The sequence below is a fragment of the Epinephelus fuscoguttatus genome, linkage group LG19 (assembly GCF_011397635.1).
Source record: "Epinephelus fuscoguttatus linkage group LG19, E.fuscoguttatus.final_Chr_v1".
NCBI lineage: Eukaryota > Metazoa > Chordata > Actinopteri > Perciformes > Serranidae > Epinephelus > Epinephelus fuscoguttatus.
The window spans coordinates 22,036,867-22,057,254 of NC_064770.1; the positions used below are offsets into that span (position 1 = coordinate 22,036,867).

Consider the following 20,388-nt stretch of genomic DNA (forward strand, 5'->3'; position numbering starts at 1 on the left):
ATCCTGCCCCATTGCTTATATTCTTCATATATATGCAGATATTGGCTTATAGAGATTATCATGTTGCTTATTACGAATGTGATACAAGTTGGATTTAGCGCCATGACGTTGTCGACACAGGTTGCTGATGGCTACTTTTTAATTTGCCAGTCATAATTACTATGTCTGTTCAGCCAGTTTGCATACAATCAAACCAATTTAACCTTGTACACCTGACCGGACCTGCAAAATCAGAACCAACCCAACTCCGATCTTGACAAATTGAGTTTGAGGATAGCAATGAACTAATTTTGTAGATGTTTTATCAATTCAATTTGACAACTTTTTTTCTGTTTACACTTTGACAAATGTCCCAGCGACAGGTTACAGTGGATAAATTACTGTACACCTTCATTGTTCTGCCTCTTCCATTGACTAATGATACTGCCCTGAAGAATGTCAGCAATGCAGCTTACCGACCAAACATCAGCCTCACAACAACACCTCGCATCACTGTATATACACATTTGCCCACTTGCATTATGGCATTAACAGAGCGGAACAATGTAGAACGGACACCGGCCTGAGTGGAGAAGGGGGCTGCAACTGATGCAGAAAGAAGACTCCAATATGATTATGGGGAGAGGATGGCGATTATCAAACCACCGGGGCATTAGTGCCAGGCAGGGCACATTGTTTTAGAGGGCCCATTAGAGCTCTCAGCGCCACTCATTAGGGAACCATTAGTGACAACTACTTTAACTTCCCAGACCACCCACTTCTAAGTGGCAGAGACAAATGGACTCGGAAGAGAATCGACTGTTCCCCTCTCTCATCCCTGTAAACACAATGCAGCTGTGTGCCAGCCCCAGCTCGGCCGGCGGGGCCACTGAGTGTGCAAAGAGTGTGTAAGTTCTCCCACTCCATCGGCAGGACAAAAGAGCAGCAGCATATAACAGGATCAGTCAGTCAGACGTTCACTGTTCTCTAACACGATTAATAGTGACGCAAGTTGAGGGTGCTAATTAATGCTGCCAAGCTAACCGAGCCAAGAAGATGAAAGCCTCATGCTGAGCAACAAAAAGCTTTCTGTCTGACTTCAAAGGCTGCCGCTCTTATTTTTCTATATAGTAATACTCTGTGGTAATAATAAAACTTAACTGTGGTTTAAAACAATATTACTGCTGCTGGAATGAGCCTCTGTGAAGGTTTTACAGTGACTTTAATTACGATAACCAACTCAGAGGCAGGAATGATTAAGCAAACTCAAAATGTAAATATGAATTAAACAGTATTTTGCTGCCATGCGTGCAGACATTGGAGGATTAACTGCTCTCACACCTGTTGCTGCTGATAGGAGTCAATGAAAGATGACACTGAGGATCTTCTCTCTCATGCAGAACTGGGAAGCTATTATGCATCAAGTTTGCAAGCAATAAATGTGTTACTAAAGGGTGTGTTACTAAAGTGTGTACAGACGTGGTTCAGATAAACACCCACAGTGCTACGGCTACTATCTGCAAAGAAAGCAGACTGACACATGATTTCTTAAAACTTAAAATTGTTAAGTGAAGCTAAAGGCTCCTTTTACAATGCATTTTATTCAGATTGTTAGTTTATTGTGGCTACATTTATATTTTTAGAGTCTTCTACTGCAGACTGACACTATAAATGACAATATTACCTATTTTTAAGTTGTATTTAATTAGTGTTTTATAGTAAAGGCAAAGTAAAGTTTAGTCTTTTTAGAAAACCACTGGGTTTGATAACATAAGCACTAAGGTGACTCACAGTAGTGTTGGTACAAACGGCAGAGTAAACACTGTAAACAAGGCCAGGCGGTACCGCACTCATTACACACATTTGCTTCCTGAGATTTACCGTCACACACTCACCCTTTCACACACTGTAAACTTCTCTTAAACATGTTTCCAACTACACACACTGCAGTAAAGACATTTAAAGACATCTAAACGACATTTAGTCGAAGAAAACTTGACTTCCTTGACTGTTTCACTCACCTACGCCGTCTTCTGATTTCAGCACCATGCTGTCTCCTTCCGGCAGGTCCGACTGTAAAAAGTTTTAAGTAGTTTCCGAGCGTCAAAACTTTGACCAGATATTAGTATCGATAAATGTATTGACTGTTTTTATTAGTTTTACCGCCGAGTTAACAAATACACTTGGGGACGGTTTCGTCGGTGAGTGAAGGGTGGCTCTGTCGACAGCTCCAGGGAGTGGTTTGGACAGACGGAGGACTTTAACCAGCCAATCTTTACTGCGCGCGATCCTCTGTCAACACAAGCTAGAGGAAATGCACCAGCTTCCGGCTACGACTTTCACAATAAAAGCCTCATGAGCGAATGGGTTGCAGAAAGTCTATTGTAGCTTGTATGTTCAGTTATTGTTTTTGTTTTTTAATCTAGCAGTTCAGCCTATTTACTGTACCTTGATTTTATTTTTACTGATTAAAATCATCACTCAGGTGCAATATCAGCAACACATTTTTAACTAATTACTTAAACTGCAATATGTTTTTCTTACTGTGTACTTATTATATTGCTATTTTTTACTTATTATTATATTGCCCTGTGTTTTTTTACTCTTCACTTATTATATCGCTCTGTGTTTGTTTTTATTTGACTGTTTGTTTACTTATACTGTCCTGTGTTTTTTATTATGTTGCTGATTTTCTTTTTTTTTTTACTGTTCACTTATTATATTCTGTGTTTTTTGTTTTACTCATTATATTGCAATGTGGATTTTTTCTGTTCACTTATTACATTGCGCTATTTTTTTTTACTGTTTACTTACTATATTGCCCTTTTTTTTTTAACTTTTTTTTTTTTAAGTTATGCTTCTTGTTTGCACTATCCCATTTGCTACTGTGTGTGGCTACATTTCCCTGCTGTGGGTCTAATTATGGATTATTTTACCTTACCTTACCTTAACTTATCTACATAGTAGGCTATTCTATTTATTTATTTATTTATTTATTTATCTATCTTACAATGATTAAAATAAAGAATATTCAGTTAAGAAAGCTATCGCCTTTTTGTTTGTCACTTTGACTGGGAAGTTAACTTACATCAAGACTTTTAGGAAGCCCACATACTACACACCTTTAGAAAATAGCATACATAGCATTTATTTACAGTTATGATCCTATGTCTCTGAAAACAGGACATGTGGCTATATTATTAAAATGAAAGCCTTGCAGATTATTAATGTCAGTATTGCATGGAATTGAAATGTTCACTTCTCCACAAGGTCAACAACTTTTCTTGGAGTGTATTTCAAATAACATCCATTGAATTGGAATTTAAATAAAATACTTAAATGTCCCTGGATTCATCTGTCATTGCATTTAAGAATATAGAAATAAAATTGCAGCATCACTGGCCTCCTCAGCAAATTAGAAATAAAACAAAACATACTGGTTTACTGTAAGTGCTGCCATGTAATATTATAATTTAGACTCTTATTTTTAAGGAAGAGTTGCTCTATATCCGGTAAGAGTCTCCTATCTGCCGAATTGACGTTGCTCAGGCTGAAGGTGCAGCAAATGGGCCAGATGACGCGTCTGACGTTTGCGTTTCAACCCTGTTGCCTTGGGCACTGCCTTCTCTCTCTCACACACTCACACACGCACGCACTCAACTGTTGTTGGGACAGGGCTGAGTGGGGGCAGGGAGCGCAAAGTGATTGACACACACAGACACAGCAATTCACTGCGGCTGCTGCTGATCTTGCGCTTGTTGCTGCGTTAAATTCACCACATCCGCTGAGAGCAGACGTGTGTTTTTGAGTGTGTGTGTGTGTGTGTGTGTGTGTGTGTGTGTGTTTGTGTGTGTTTGTGTGTGTTTGCAGTCAGACTTTTACCTCGGAAAACCACTCTTTAGAAAATAGCAGCAACACCTGTGTGTGGCGAAGACATAACACTTAAGCAGAACACTGACAAACACCTGCTGAATATTGAAATCACAGTTTATTCCCATAAGTCTAACACCACTACAGAAACTCATTACTCCTGCTGGCCTTACTACATTTTATATTTTGCACTGTTCTCTGTTTATTAGGCAACACTAAGCTTTACAAGAGTTATCATAAGGAACATTTCAGTGGTTAGCTGCATGTCATCATTTTTACACAACTCAGTGTTGGCTCACTCCAACAAGAGTTCAGCCACGTACATGCGGATGTGTCATTAATGCCGAAACTGGTTCTACCAAATCCCAGTGAGACTGAACACATATTTTATGCCTGATCGAGCATGCCAGATACCAGCACCTGCCCAGCAATGAAAGTCTCACCTTTTTTTTTTCTAATTCAGTACTTTCACGTTTCATCCCAGCCCATCACCACACATTTTATGCTGCCTGTGATCAAAGGTGCACCCGATGGTTGGCCTGCTAGGGAAACATTTCTTGGCTGCATATGTTAGAACAAACTACAAGGGCAGACAGCAGAGATACCCAGCTCTCCATCCCCGTGTTAAAAGTGAATAAATCAGCTTTCTGTTTGTTTAACACCTGCTCGACTGTCAGATAGGAAAGGGCCCGAGCCTGTGCGTGCCTGTTGATGAACACAGGAGAGCCAGGAGGAATGCTGCGCTCACAGCCAATGTAAGAGGCCAGGGGGAAATACTTCCTCTCTTATCCTGTCTGATGCACTAGGAGAAAAACGTGCAAAAAGCTGGATGTGGTGCTGAGTGACAACAAACACAGGAATCAAGATCAAATATTGGAATTCAGCGCTTCTCTGTTCCGATCATCAAGACACCTAAAGCATAAAAGCACAAGCTCACCCTGGAGAGGCTCTATAGTCTGCGTGACCACTTCATTCGAGGGGCTCAGCCTCAAGCTGTGGCCCATGAATGCCTCATCTGTGCTGCCTTAACTCAACAACTGACAATGCACTCTGTGTGAAGTGAACCCTGTTCGCACAAAGTTCCAATTCATTGTCAAGAGTTCATCCATTCCCCGGAGCGCCGCTGTAAATCTGTGCTAAAGAACCCCGAACAAGTGAAACCAGAGAGCTGTTTGACCTTTAAATGAAACGATCATCGGTTGGTATCAACACATTGTTGTCTGCAACTTCCTGATCTACACAAAGACACGCAGAGCTGATCCTCGAGCGTCAAAGCAGCGTCATACAAGATTGTGTAGGGTAAAGAGGTTTTTGTTCTTGTATGGTAAAAGATGCAGCTGACTATTAGTTTCAATATGATGAATACATTCCTCAAAAGGACAAAGCGTTCTTCTTTAATCGAACATCTGTTGTTTATGAGGCTTTAGCTCACAGTGTAAAGGCTGCTTCGGTTCAAAATCGCTTGACAGTTCTACAACACAACAGCACCTCAGAGGTTACAAAATCAAGATAGTGCTTCTTTTGAAAACCTTCAAACAGCTAAACTGGTATAAGCTGGAAGTAACTCACTAAGGAACATTTTAACCTCACACAGGCCTCGTTGGTCGTATTATGAAATAGCTGTTGCTCAGTCTTAGCGTAGCATGTTAAGCCATTGGATTACAGTGTTGGTGCAAGTGACGGAGCCAATTCTCAGGAGCAATCCTGGCTCACATGTTTAAAAGGTGCTTCTCGTCTTCCTCCGTCAGCTGACTGACCCTCTGATCTGTCCCACTGACTTCAGGGTAAATCAGAAATTCAGCATGACAGAGTTTGTGCTATGTCTTCTCCACGCAGGTCAGTGATGTTCCCCTGTATTGTGTCTACAGAAATTTACTAGACTGGTGGAAAACTCTGGCTTTACATTATGAAACACAACATGTAATGGGATATTACAGCAATAAAGCTGGGGGACTTAATGGTCAAAATTTACACAGCAGACCTGACTTTCAGTCTTCGGTATGTGGGTGCCAAGCTCCAAAAAGAGGCCCTGTTTACATGTATACAAATGTTTTATAAATGGATATTTTCCTTCATGTTTTCAAACAGTGCATTTGAAAAACTATGTTAAATTCTCAATTTGTGCGTGCTTATTGTTGCTTTGAGTAATGAGCAAAACACACATTAAACACACATTAAACATGGCTTAATAGATGCAGCTTAAAACACAAGTACACAAATCAGCGTCACTAGAACCCGCAGCACTCACAGACAAAGCACTTATTTCTCATTAGCTGAGGGACTTACACAGTTGCACAGAATCCCTTAAAAGGTTTCCTTTGTTAAGGAAAAAACGTTAACCCATTTACTGCCTTGAAAGAGATTTTACAGCAGTAAAAGTTTCCTTGGAGATTGATTAATTGCTTGGACCCACTCTAGTGACGCCTATTTCTGTCTCCTAAAGTTGGCTTATAGTTAGATAGTGAAACAAATGGCAGAAAAAAAGGAGACAAGAAAACCATAGTGGTCAGAGGAGGGAAAGATCAAACTTCTGGAGAAATACAATCATAAAAAACACATACTATTATGTAAACTAATCCCCAAATGCCAGAAAATCGATTGTGAGAGGAAACTGCAAAGAAAATTAATTCAGTCAAATCTATAATGTAAAATCAATATGGACGCAGAACACTCTTCTCACTTCTTCTTTTGTTCAACTGTGTAAATATTAAGATATTAAATGAACATTTTAACGAAACCTTAAGGAGAAGCCTTAAGGGTGTTTTGTGCAAACAATTTTATTTTGAGGAAACCTTTACTAGGACTTAAAGAAAAGTCTTAAATTAAGGTGTTCTGTGCAACCGCCCCCCTGAATCCCACACTTCCCAAAATGCAATTTTTAAAGCACATTTCTTTCAAACTCCACACCCTTAGTTTATAACGCATGCTTTTTTATTAAAAATGTTTGCATCATCAGGGTTTTAAAACTTTAGAAAGCACCATCCAAAGGCAGAAAAGCCAGTATGATACAAGTAATCTGATCCTAATGTGTAAAATCAGTGTAACAACCATTTAATGGGAATTTCCCCTGAGGGGCTTAGGGTCAGGATGAGTTCAAAGATGCCTGTGCTTGAGGCAATGCAGTGGCTAACTCTTCACAATCATGACTTTATCTTTAATTTACAACAGGATTATTCCTGAAAGCACAAGGCCTTATTATTACTCACACAGCTGAAACAATGCATTGACAGCTGAAGTTACAGTATTAAATCTATGTGTTTAAATAGCTTGAATTAGATGGGGAGGAAAGTGAGAAAACAATCTTTAACCGTCCTATGGGAAGAGATGGTAAGAGTGACCCCTGCTGATCACCTGCTGTAACTACAGTTCAAGCTGCAGAAACAAGAAAGGGCTTGTCGGAAAACGTTGTACTGTAGCCTGTGTCTGGACACACACATCACTAAATATGATCCTCAAGGAGCCAGACATTATCAACCACACACTTGCATCACAGTTCTCCACATTTAGTCTTTGATGTACAAACAAAATTAGGCGTGTTGAGAAATAGGTTCGTTTCCACACACCTGCTTGAAAGCAGAAACACCAGGCTTGAAAAATAGCTCTGTTACTATTAAGATTACTGCAGACATTCTTTGGCTGGAGTTCAGTTGCTCCGCGCACCATGACTCACTGCACACGCTGATTCTGAAACCAATGCTTTCCCTTTACAGGTGCAGTCACAGGTAATGAGACCTTTGGATCCATGCATCCTATAATTTTCCGGGTGAGAGGGTGGGCCGACCTGAGTGATTAATTACTGACATGAGTCAAGCGCAAGAAAAACATCTAGCTCTTGTGTCACTTTTCGTAAGTGGCCATGAGAGACAAACACTCACGTAGGCGGCCAATCACTTGGCATTTACAAACATATAGATCTATTTTTAATATACAGCATGCTCTCCGTGTATTCTCATCATCATTTTCTTTGCTTTCTAATGTTTTCCTTCGTAGCAGCATACAGCAGAAGTCACCTGCACGTATACATGCAGACATACTGCTGTCAGAAGTTGTGACATTTCAAATCAGTTTTGGGAAGAGGGTGTGAAATGCAGAGAGCTGCTGAAGTAGGACAGCCTGTCAAGGAGTCACTCTTCCTCAGGCTAGACTCGCAGCATTCTGCACTGCATACATTTCTGCAACTGACATCACTCCCAACAAGCCTTGGTAGACTACAGACTGACAAAGCATTTGTTCATCTATAATTTATTATGCATAAGTTAGACTAACAAGTGGTCTTATGCATGACGAATGAAACCCCCTTCTGTTCATAGATGGCCTGCATGTCCACACATTTACAGCACAACAACAGGAGTTACAGTGTGTCATAAATAACTGAGAAACATTATTTTTCAGTTCGTGGTACCACGCCTGTTCATTTCATGACATTTCATCAAGATAAAAAACCGAAGAACTCGGAGAAAAACAAATCCTCCCATGCAACCAGAAGGATCTTATTTGGCTTACAGAGCTGTGTGGATTTCATCTGCCTCTGTTTGGATTCCCACACACGCCTCTTTGAAGCAGCTCGCTGGCAGAGCCTGTCTCCTTCAGCATCCAAAACATGTCAAACTGTATTACCAATGGAATACACTTCACGTGAAATCTATCTTATAAGACATCAACGTTGTGTTCATCTTTCATGTTAGTGTACACAGGAGCTTACTGATCAATTAGGCCTTATAATCAGAGGGTATTACTTTATCATCATGCAAACTTAGAGGCCTGCGTCTCATAATCCAGAGGCTGAACTTTGAGGTAGGGATCCCCTCGTCAAAAGACACACAAGGAAAATCTGAGATCACAAGATTGGGGGAAGGAAAAGCATTTTATGACACACAAATTAGGCTGATTTTCTGTTTTGAAAGGCTGGATGCTTTTACTGGAAAAGCAATCTGACCATGCTCACAGTTCACAGACATAAATCAGTAACCTACAACAAGGTAGATTTCACTTTAGCTCTTATGTCTCGTTGAAACTGACTTTACTTTCTAACCAAACGAGGCAACAGGGTCCTGCTGCAGAGCTCCATGCTGGAGCCTGCAGCACTGAAATCCACTTTAATTGCCAGGACCAATGGTGGAAAATCTTGTGTTATCGCATGTTAAGATGGACCATCACGTATGTTTACTGTGCTTCCTTATCAATAACTTATGTTTCCAGGCCACTGTAGGAACAAAATGAATCATTACAGTATACAGACATGTAGTATTTTGCTTCCCCTCATTGTACCTGAAGTAAACTGTGTCCTGTGAGAGTTTTCATTTGTAGCTGTTCTCATGACCATGATCATCAGATAACTGGAGGCCTCCCTTTGCCTCCCTTTTGCTGTGCACGTCTATGTTTTAATTATATTACGTGACTGAATCTGTGATTTTTGGTCACACCTACAGAGGACACTCCTCATGTCAGAGCTCTGACCTTTCAGCTGAAATACTATGACTCTGTCGTAACTCTTATTACTCTGTTTTGTCACTTTATTAAATAACACCAAAGGCAACTTGATCGTTTCACTTTTTATTTGTACACTTCTGCCACAGCAGCCACTATATTATGTTACGCAGTGCATTGGTTTATTGAGTTTATCATAATAAATAAAGGAGCTTACAAAGCATATATTTAAAACATAGCATGTCCATGTTACTATAAAAAGTAGGCCTATTATAAGCTGACTGATAACAGTTGGTTTCAAGTTCAGGCTACATATGTATGACACATTTAATGGTTGAAACTTGTTTATTTATGATTAATAATGTTTGCAGTTTGATATGGCAACAAATTTGACCAATTTTAGAAAAAGGAACAAGCTAAGAGGTTCTTGTCTGAGGACATTGGGACTTTATTACTGTCTCTTTGGGGACATTTGGACTGAATTGTTGTCTCATTTGAGGACGCTGGGACTTTATTATCGTTGACAGTGTTTCATTTTTTATATTTATTGCGTCAGAGAAATTAAAAATGCATACCAAACAAAAGTTTGGGTCTCAGGAGGATTTAACTGTAACTTAAAAACATAGGTAACATTAAACAGTAGCTAACTAGTACTAACCTTATAAGTTTGCTAACGTCAGTTCGCTATGACAATTTAGTTAGCAAACAGTTTGCTAAAGACAGAACAAGTCATTTGCTGCTTAACGTTATGTAACCTAACTTTATAAGCTACAGGAATATCAAAATAGTAGGTTGTATTATTGATGGTGGTGGTATGGGTTTATTCAAACTAATGAACTATTATATCCTGATGATCGTCTCTGGCAGGTGTACACAGTTTCAAACTTCCTTCTCTAAGCTTGGGGCCGGACAGGTTCCGATGGAGGACGTGGGCCTGAGGCTGGACTGTTCTCAAACCAAGAAAACTATAAAGAAGGAAGGTCATAGGGAGGGTCAAAGGGTCATAGGGACGCTCACAGCATTCGAGGAGCTAGACTTTAGGGTCAGTTCTAATGGAGTCAGTGGGTTAATTTTTTTATGATCAGCTCACCAGCCTTCTGAGGGTTATGTCGCTAATGCAACATTCTACCTGTGTTCACCTGTGACAGGCTTACTTTGTTCCATGGGGAACAATATAACTAATTTGACAGCTTGTCTATACTTATGTGAATCCGATGTCTCTTGTTTCACTTTTGTCCATGGAATCTCGTGGTTTTATGATTTGTAATCAGTCACTATTGTTGTCCAGTTCTGTTTTAACAGTTTCACAATTACTTCAAACCCTCTCAGGGGACCCACACCCATTTCAAAAATGTATGCATGTCATTCCTATGGTCTAAGACAGTCCAAAAATATTAGGATACATGGACAACTCTCTCCCAAATCCAAAAACTAGAGGGCCACAGAGAGCACCCAGGGGAATTTCTGAGTATATGGGTGCATTTTCCATTTCAGAGCTGAGATCACTACAATAGAATAAAGCTAATTTGGGTCATCAGGCTCCCATTCATTGTGTATGAGGCAGCTTCAGACTTTAGACCTGACGACATCACAAGTTTGAGACTAACTTCTCTGGTTTCTGGCTTTGAGAGAAAGTAGCTCAAGTTCACAGATATCGACTGAACTTTTCTAGGCCAATAGAAATAAGATAATGGAATTCTTAATTTAGGTGGCATTCCCCTATAATGGTTATTATCTTTAGAGTTTCCTTGTGTTCACTCAGAATACTTTGTTTCATTCGGGACAATATAACTAATTTGACAGCTTGTCTATGCTTACATGAATCCAGTTTCCTGGTCTAACACTTGTCAATAGAATCATGTGGATTTATGATTTGTAATCACTTTTGATGTCCAGTTCTGTTTTTACAGTTTCACAATTTCTTCCAGTTAAAACCTCAAAGGCAGTCCACTGTTGTCGGCCTTTACTGGAAGTGTGTTTCGCCTACTGCTGTGATGGCAGATGATGTATGTCATATTGGCTTGGTATGTTTGGAGCCAAACGCCCTGATAGACCTCTTACCGTTTCAAACTTGACAACATAAACATTCTTAATGGGTCCCTTTGTACTTCCTGTTGGGATGTTTTGTAGTGTGTATGAATGATAGGAAGCAGCTGACAGGAAGTAATTATGGACCCAAGCTGTCAACAAACAGAGGTCGTGTGTAAATTTCTAAGATTAAGTTATCACTTCAAAGTCATGTTTAGAAGCATTCATTCATTTTCCATAACTGCTTATGAAGCTCTGCGGAAGTTCAGTCAGGAAGACTTTCTCCGTCCCACTCCCACTACTTCCTCTAATCAGCTGACTATGGGTGTTCATTCCTCTGGTTATCCAGTCAAACTTTGCCATGATCTCTCTCAGCCAATCAGGATGCCACTGCAAAATTTTAAATCTGCTCTCTCCTCTGCTGCTGTCAGCGATCTTTTAGGCAGAATCTTCGTGCCCTCCTCCACCCTGTTCACCTCCAGCCATCGTATCCAGAGTCCAGGACAAGCTCAACAAAGGCTCATTCCTCTACTCATGCAGATCATCAGCACTTCTCCATCTTCTTCTCATCTCATCTTCACCACCTCTACCACCACCAGCATCTAGACCCTGAATAGGGAACCCACCGTTCCCTATTCAACCATGGATTCATCACCCTCCTTAAATCATACCATCTCGATTCACACTCACATTCACACCTATACCAAATTTAGAGTCACCAATTAACCTAACCTGCATGTCTGGACTGTAGGAGGAGGCTGGATTACCCGCAGAAAACCCACATTGACACAGGAAGAACATGCAAACTCCGCACAGAAGTGGTTCAAACCCCCAACCCCAGGTTCGAACCAGGAACCCTCTTGCTGTGAGGCGACAACGCCAACTACTGCACCACTGGTCAAGAGGTCAAGCCAAACAGGTTGGGAACTACCACCATAATCACTTTAGCATCATCACCACTCTCACTACTGCACCGTACCCTCCTTTACAACCAGCTGATCTGGCACCTATTCTCAAAGACTGTCTGCTGCTGACGGGCGTGCTTGTGTTCCCAAAGAGATCACTTTGTCCCCAGCTGCCCCTGGAGCCCACGTGGAGCAATTTCCACATCAGAAAAATCAAGGCAAAGCTCAGGCACACCTGCCTCACAGCGCAGCCGGCCCTCGTAACTTACCGCGCTGATATTAATCAGCCGAATTACTATCGCGTCTGCTTCGGGCGATACACTGCCTGCAATCAGTCCCTGCCTGTGCCCTGTGAAGATTAATTGAGCATGCTGAGTCACACTCACAGTGACTGTGAAAGTTAGACTCACAGTAACATTTACAGTCTGAAACGACGCTGGCATAACAGTGTACATGTGTTTATTTTATTGAGTGACTGACAAGACTGGAACACTCAATTTGCATCCGCTCAGAAACTTTGGGAAATAAGACGTCATTGCAAAGTCGGCAAAGCAGCCAAGTGACTTTTTTATAACTTCTCAATCATGTTTGCACTTGCATTTTCATGTCAAACAGCTTTTGGACATATTTCAGGAGTGATTTAACGGTGCTGCTGATACAACGTGAACTCTCTGGACGACCGTTGGATGAGTCACACGTGAATCACTTGCATGATTCACGATTAAAAACAGAAACACCAACACACTCAGAGCACTGCCCAGTCTCTTCCCACCACAAGGGGTCCAAAATGCAAAGGTTGCCATCACGACATGAATGTTTTTATTACAGTTTAAGCAGAAAACTGACACAGCTGGAATTAAGCCTTTGGGAGTACAATGCTTGTACAGGAGGCTGGATAGTCAAATGACAAACCAATGTCATATCTAACTAGAACTTTTTCTTCACTTCTATGCAATATGTCAAAGTCATTTCTGTTAGCCTGACAGAAACCTGTGAAACTCCGCTGTAACCATGTTCTTGATATGATACCAGAACAATCCAGATTACTTCCCCCTTGAAGTCCCCTCCTTTCACGCTCGTCCTTAGTGCTGATTCAGGTGTTTTGAAATCACTGAGACAGCACCGTTTCCCCTTGCTACGCACTCAGTCAGCTGATTCACCACAACCTAGCGAAGCCGCTTTAGTCATGTCAACACTGTCTGCCAGCACAGTTTCAAACACTCCCGGTGGCGACCCGTGTGCCACCCAGCAGTGCAGCGTAATGCAGTTGTGACACTTGACAACCAGCCCCAAACAAACACACACACACATTAGCTCCATCACAATTCAGATCCTGTTACTACTACAGTGTGAAAGGATAAATCTGGGAACAGATGGCAAGCGGAAAAAAAAAACTCCTAAAGAGGCCAATGTCTTAGCCAGCTCCACTTCTCCTCCATCTGTAATTAAACTGGGAGGCACTGAGAGTTGTTTATCCAGGTTTAGCAGGTGATCTCCAATAAACACAACCCCGATATTGAAGGACGCAGCAACGGGAACGAGAAGAGACATTTTCATGCACAGCCGAGCAAGGCAGGAGCAGAAACGTGTCACTCTGTGTGGTTGTGTGTTCACCTGAGGTTTCAATGTTGCCATACGGTACGTAGACCTGCTACATTGTGTGAATAAGGATGTGTTTGTGTGCGAGACCTGCAGGAGATTAGATCTGCTCAGCAAGTAATAACATTAGCTCGCTCTCTCTCAGTTTGTGTGCACAGAGGTTTAAGTTGTGCTTAATGAGAGAGCCTCCTTAGCCACAAGACGCTCCCTCTATTTCTGGCCAACTGTTGTCATCTCTGGTGGAGCCATGTGTTTGCGCCAGTGGTCACACGAGCACAGACAAACCTTAAATCAAAACTGTTGAATAATGACGTGAGAAGTACTTCAAAACTAATGATGACTAGTGATGATGGCTTCAATTGAGAGAGAGTTCATAGCACAATACATGCCAACAATCTTCCAACAAATTAAAGCATTAATCCATCACACTTGGGACTTTACCTGGAGCTTGGAGCGGCTTCACAGCTGGACACAAGAATGTCTGAAGGCTGGACACACAGAGTTCACTCACTGACCCCATAGCTTCAGTGTGTGATATGTGTATCAGCGTGTGAAGGTCTGCCTTAGTGGCTGTGTGGATGCTCCCTGTCTGATGATTCAGATCGAAATGGAGGAAAAAGGGGAAGTCACGGAGGCCCCGGGCTCCCCGCTGCTGAGAGTCACTCCAAGCTCCCGGCCGTTCAGTCCATGCGGCGACTCCGACTATAAGGTCCTGCTCTCTGTCACTCTGCTCCACCTAATCCCCCCTCAGCTGGATGAATCCTCCGCTCCCCCGGCCAATCTCTCACACTCACCTGCTTTCTCTTGCCCCCCCTCGAATTGAATGTGCAACTTGCCAGGACGCTGAAATCACTTCTGCTTTCTCCCAGTTCCCCTTTTGTGCTGGTGTCTCAGCCTCCCTCTATCCTCCTCTGCTCTTTCTCTCTCTCCCTCTCTTTCTCTCTCTCTCATTCTCTCCCACTTGCACTCTCTTGCTACTTTCCATACTAATTCAAGCAGATATTCTTAGACATAACAGATTGCACGCACAAATGGGAAAGTCAGGTTGGATTTTAAAGTAATGTACCTTTAAGACAGATCTCTGTTTGCTATTATTTTTTGTGCTGCCTGATAAAATGTGGAAACAACTAAAGAAACATTTAAGGAGAAAGTTTCCCTCTGTATTAGAGGCACGGCCAACTATCAGCAGCACGCCGCCCTGTATTGTGCGGTGCAGTCGGCGTTCGAGCTCCAGCTCTACCCTCTGTTGCTTTTTAGCCTCTAGTCACTCATCATTTTTGGCTTCAAACGCCTTGTACATAAAATCAAGATTTCATTGTTGCTTGGCAACGGGGTAGAAGAAATGATTTGCTCCCGGGCAAACACTGTGAGCCATTTGTTTTGATTAGATTATATCTTCACATCTATTGAGGTTATTTGCCACGACACAATCGCATTTTTGGAGGTCTCGGCGCCGCACAACACACACAGGGCTGTTACACACACACAACAAAACACACAGGTCTGGCTCAGCCACAGATGCGCTCATAATCAGAGCCAATTGATTTCATTTTGGATTTCCACTTCCTCTTGCGGTGCAAAGAGGAAATGTTTACCTCCACTCTTGAACCCCTGCCACTCTGAATTAGCCTGCCTGTCAGTCACGCAAAGTGCCTCTCACTCCTTAACAACAGCCTCTCTCGCTCAGTGTCACTCATTAATTAATTTCTCAACTCTGCCCTCGCTGTCAATCACACTGCCATCAGGGGCGAACATGCCGGTTGCTCAGGCTAGGCGGTAATTACAGAACAAGGTAGATCTCACACTTTTTTTTCCCTACCAGCTGCATGACTATAACATCAATGACGTCACCTCTGATCTAACAATAATTGCCCGGGTCATTGCCAATAGGCGAGCCGGGTGCCTCCATGTGACCCCTGCATGAACTGCAAAGTCAGTCTTGGCCACTTTAAAATGCTGCAGCTGCACCACACCGAGAGGAGCAGCTCTGTCACGGGAGGAACATCGGCATGGCATGCGGTGAAGTCAGCACAAATGTTTTCTCTTCTCGTTTTTAGCATGCATATTCCTCCCCTCCTTTCCGCCCGGCTCCACATTACCTCTCTGAATAAGAGTGTGTTGTCAGCACCTCGCTGAACACCTGCAGAGAGTATAAATAAGTAAGCAGATAGATAGATAGATAGATAGATAGATAGATAGAGAGTAGGTGTGTAGAGTGCACTCGTCAGCCTAGTACCCTGTCCTCCGTCCTGGAAAGGTCAGAAAAATACATCAGTTCATTGCTGTAAATGGAATAATGTCAGTGTATTACACTGAACTGTCAAGTGACCATTGTAAGTACGCCAATGAAAGCCATAAACGCAAATCAGCCAGAGCAATAACGGTAAATTTCAATTCATTATGTTTAATATTGCCCCATAAGGTCTTGTAGGTTATTTTAAGCGAAGTGCAACACACAATTAGAGACTTAGAGAACCAACTGTGTTTCACTGACAGCCTGGACAGCCCCTAAAGGCTCCCTGTGGAGTTTTTGACCTCTAGTACTAATGTGGAGCAGCTTCTCTATGAGTGGGGCTCTTTTTTGTTTCTATCGTGTAATATTAATATTCAAAATTGTAGAGTACACTAATGATTTTTGGTGTATAAATGTTCACATAAAGAATAGTCAGCAGTCTGCAGTCAAACAGCAGGGGACACATGCTCCTGTCAGCCCACTATAACTGCATCAATTCTGATAACATATTACTGACAGAGCACAGCACTGTTACTGTTTTGTATCAGATCCTCAAGGTGAAAAAAAAACAACTTCCCTGTGGCAATGTGTAGCATTTTCACAACACAACAATATCTGGTGCAGCTACATGTAAGCTGTTAAGTGTGCATCATGAAATTTCTTCCTCTGCACAGTGCTGTATACTGTATGTAGTCCTGGCCTTGAACCACACTCACATGAACACTCGACGTGCTGTTGTGCATACATGCCACCAGGTGGACACAACATGGAACAACACCTTGTTCACTAAACAGGCCGGAAGGCTTCAGTCACACACCAAGGAAAGTTTACCACACAGTCAGTGTTGGGAAGGTTACTTTTAAAATGTAATAGGATACAGATTACTAAATACCCTGTTAAAAATGTAATAATGTAATAACGATTGTAACTATTTGATGTTTTAAATTGGGAAGCAAGGTTGAAAAATGTCATGGAAAAGGGATAGTTAGCCCTAAGCCATCAGAATTCATGACCCAGCCCTAACCCTAACCCTGGGCCGTGCACAGACATTTTTGGGTGCAGGTGCACAAGGGGGGAAAAGGGCAACCCTCTCAAAAAATAAAGTTATATACAGTAGAACATCTTTTAGGCTTAGGCGGAGTTTCTTCTTTTGTGTTGAATCAACGCTGTGGCTACAGCGCAGGCTCCGTGTTGACATAGAGCCTATGCCATGGCCTGATGTGCACCTCCTGAGAAAATATTTGTGAAGACAATAAAGCCTCCACAAAAAAGGAGTTCTAGTCTTGTGTGTAATTTATCTTTCAGGAATTTATCCTGGCTTCATATGAGCAGAGAAAATCTCCGCTTGTCGCTAGGCTAATTTACACAATGTAAAATGCCATAGGCTTGTGCTAAAAACATTAGCATGTTGTATTTGTGGGGAAAATGCGTTCAGATCTTTGCATCAAGTCTTTGTGAATGCTGCGAGTTATAGTGAAGCTGAATTGTGTCCAACAGGTAAACTTCTTTTACCCACCCTGCTGTGTGATGGAAAAACACATGCACTCTGCTTTTAAATGTCATCACTCTAGCAACCCATCATCAATTTAAGACTGGGCTGATGGCCCAAACCAAGCCAAGCCAAGCCAAGCTAAGCCAAGCCAGCTCGTGACTGTCGAAAAGGGGCAAAAGGAGGGGCAGGGGCTCGAGTGGTCTCACAGAATTAGAACTCAAATGCGGTTTCCGGCATTAAAAACACACTTTCAATTGAGAATTGATGCCAGGGGCTAAATTTTAAAAACCTTAAATTGAATATTAGAGAAATAGAGACAGGCATAGAAAATGCTTTGCAAAAAGGGCACTTCTAGAATCAGAGGTCAAAAGGGCGGGTGGAGTCTATCTGTGCCATGTCTGCTCTAACTGCTCAACAACTCACAAAACTAAAATATTTTTTAATAGAGTCTGCTACTGGGTCACAGAATCTGATGGGTCACAGATTTTGGTGTGACACCTGGCTTTCCTGCACTGCAACAGAATGAATATTATATTCTCCATGTAAGCTTTTTAGCAAAAGGAATGTGTTCGCATGTGTTCCCTTTGTAATCACCAACACTTTAATTAATTGCAATTTACAAAAATATAAAAAATATTTTGGTTAATTAATTTTAATTGTTTTATTTTATTTCTTTCTATTTAGGTTTTAATTTTTTTGAATTAAAAATAAATAACTGCAATTTAATTACATATTTTTTTCCTCAGTAAATGTAACAGATTACAATTACATTTGTTTTGTAATTTAATTACATGTGACTAGTTACTCCCCGGCACTGCATAGAGCAGGTTTAATTCTGAAATGCACATAGGTCTAACAACTCATCTCCAAACACTGTAAGCTGCCTGAGCAGACAGTCTACTGGGAGACTGTGGTGAGAATCAGTCATGTTTGTCTTCAAACACACAGGTAGGTAGACAAGCCTTGCGTGTGATGAAAGCGTTTCCCCAGTCGGGTATAAAACCTACAGAGAGCCTTCTGATCTGTGTTGGTGGAACTCCTACATAGCAGCACTCTGTCAGCATCACCTGCAGTGACTAACACCTGGCTGGATGGGAGCAGAACGAGCACCTCTGCTGGTGCAACTCGACTGAATACTCGCCAGAATAAAGCTTAACAGGCTAAATATGGATCGAATGCGCTAAGTCACATCCTCCAACACCCTGCCCACTTTTCATTTCAGCTGTCTCGAAGCATTAACATCCTTCCTTTGTGTGCTGCTCTTTATCTACATGTCGTTGTGATTGGTGTGGATTTAGTGGTGGGAGACAAAGGGATGGTGTTTTATCTGGTTGCACCAATCAGCTCGCATCTTTAGAATAATCAAGTTTATTTCTGGACTGTTATCCTACATGGTTAAGTATGAGGAAGTGCAGATTTGAATCATTCTTGAAGTGACATTTCAACTTTTTCTCCATTTAATCTTTTGATTTTCATGTCACACTTTTTTTCCAACAGGAATACGATGTGCATAAGTCCACTGAGACTTTGCTGCCGTCGCTCTGACAGCTCTTTGAACGAGAGGGGAGCTTAGCGCTGGAGTAAACCTGTCTGATCACATGGGTAGAGAGTGACAGTATGCAGCAGAAAAACAACACATTACAGGCCAGTAGAAGCAACTGCATTTCAAACTGGGAGGTGAACTGACGCCCATAACCACAGCAACCACACGTACCTGCTGCTATAGCGCACCACGCCTATACACCAGCACACTGCTTCCTTTGTGTGCATAAAATTTCATTATGCAAAAGGGAAACTGAGCTGCACTGACAGGTGCAGGTAGATGGCAAAAGAGCACGAAAAAGACGAGGAAAAAAAAAAGATAAAACAAAGTCATTTTGACGACGTGCAGCTCGAAGCCTTTGAAGTGAGTTTTGAAACAGAGCAGCGCCCAGTGAATCCCAAGATAGCTGGTTTAGGGCGCCAGCACCTAGCAACATCACAGGAGCAGAGTTCAAAAACACAGTATGGTAATCCCGTCAGAAATTTTAGGTGATCCGACACTGGGAGGCTTTAAAAATGCACGCTACAAATACATACGTCTACATTAATAATAAAATAAAGGCAGCTGTACCAAAATAAAGTCAAGTCTTGGGAGAGGATGGAGGATTATTTCCATCCCTTCTCTTCTTCTCTGGCTTCAATTATGCTGAACAGTCACGGTGTTCAGGGACAGAGGAGATGATGTGACTTAGACTCACTCATTCAGATCAACACGCCGTTGATTTGTCTAAGGAGGTGTCAGGGACAGTGAGAGTGTTATTTGAATGTGCTGGGAGCTTCAGCGTGTCCCTCACACTTTAGCAGATAATTACATAAACGGCGACTGATTGTGCAGCTGATTTGCAAATATTAAGGTACTGATGAGGATGGAGAGCTGCAAATAAATATGATGATCCTTTTTGGGAGCCCAGACCCAGACTGAACCCTGTGTGCCTTGTGTCTACATATGTCAAAAACCCAATCAAAAGGCAAATCACCGGTAAGCATTTGTCTCAGTATACAGCTTTAACTTCCACTTATATAAGCTTTAAACTTTCTTTCTATCTCTTACATGTCACTCACTTTAAGCGATGTGGGGTACCAGCCCTCCCTTCCTCCTACAGAACATCACTTTTGCAATGAGGCCATTGCTGGTGCTTCTATTTTGAGATGCATTAAGCTCACAGAAAAACTAAACTGCTAAATAATTGAGACGAAGCCTCTATCATGGTCTAAGCTGAGCCATCAGCTCACTCATCACGGCCTGACATCATCAAGTCACCCTATACATGATGCCAGGACATTGAACTTCCTGTAAAGATGGTTTTATATTG

General features: G+C 41.8%; 1 protein-coding gene across 3 annotated transcripts in view; it reads right to left on the reverse strand.

Annotated features, from left to right (window-relative positions):
• cyth1a (cytohesin 1a) overlaps positions 1-20,388 on the reverse strand; it is a 52,861-nt gene that overhangs the window by 31,689 nt on the left and 784 nt on the right. The window contains exon 1 of one of the 3 annotated variants that reach the window (XM_049562480.1): positions 14,250-14,599. The exons of 1 other annotated variant lie outside the window; for it this stretch is intronic. In XM_049562480.1, coding sequence (XP_049418437.1) covers positions 14,250-14,328 — 79 coding nt within the window. In that variant the 5' untranslated portion in view covers positions 14,329-14,599. Of the gene's footprint in view, positions 1-2,000; positions 2,253-14,249; positions 14,600-20,388 lie in introns of those variants that run through there. One more of the 3 variants, XM_049562481.1, reaches the window with a different exon arrangement.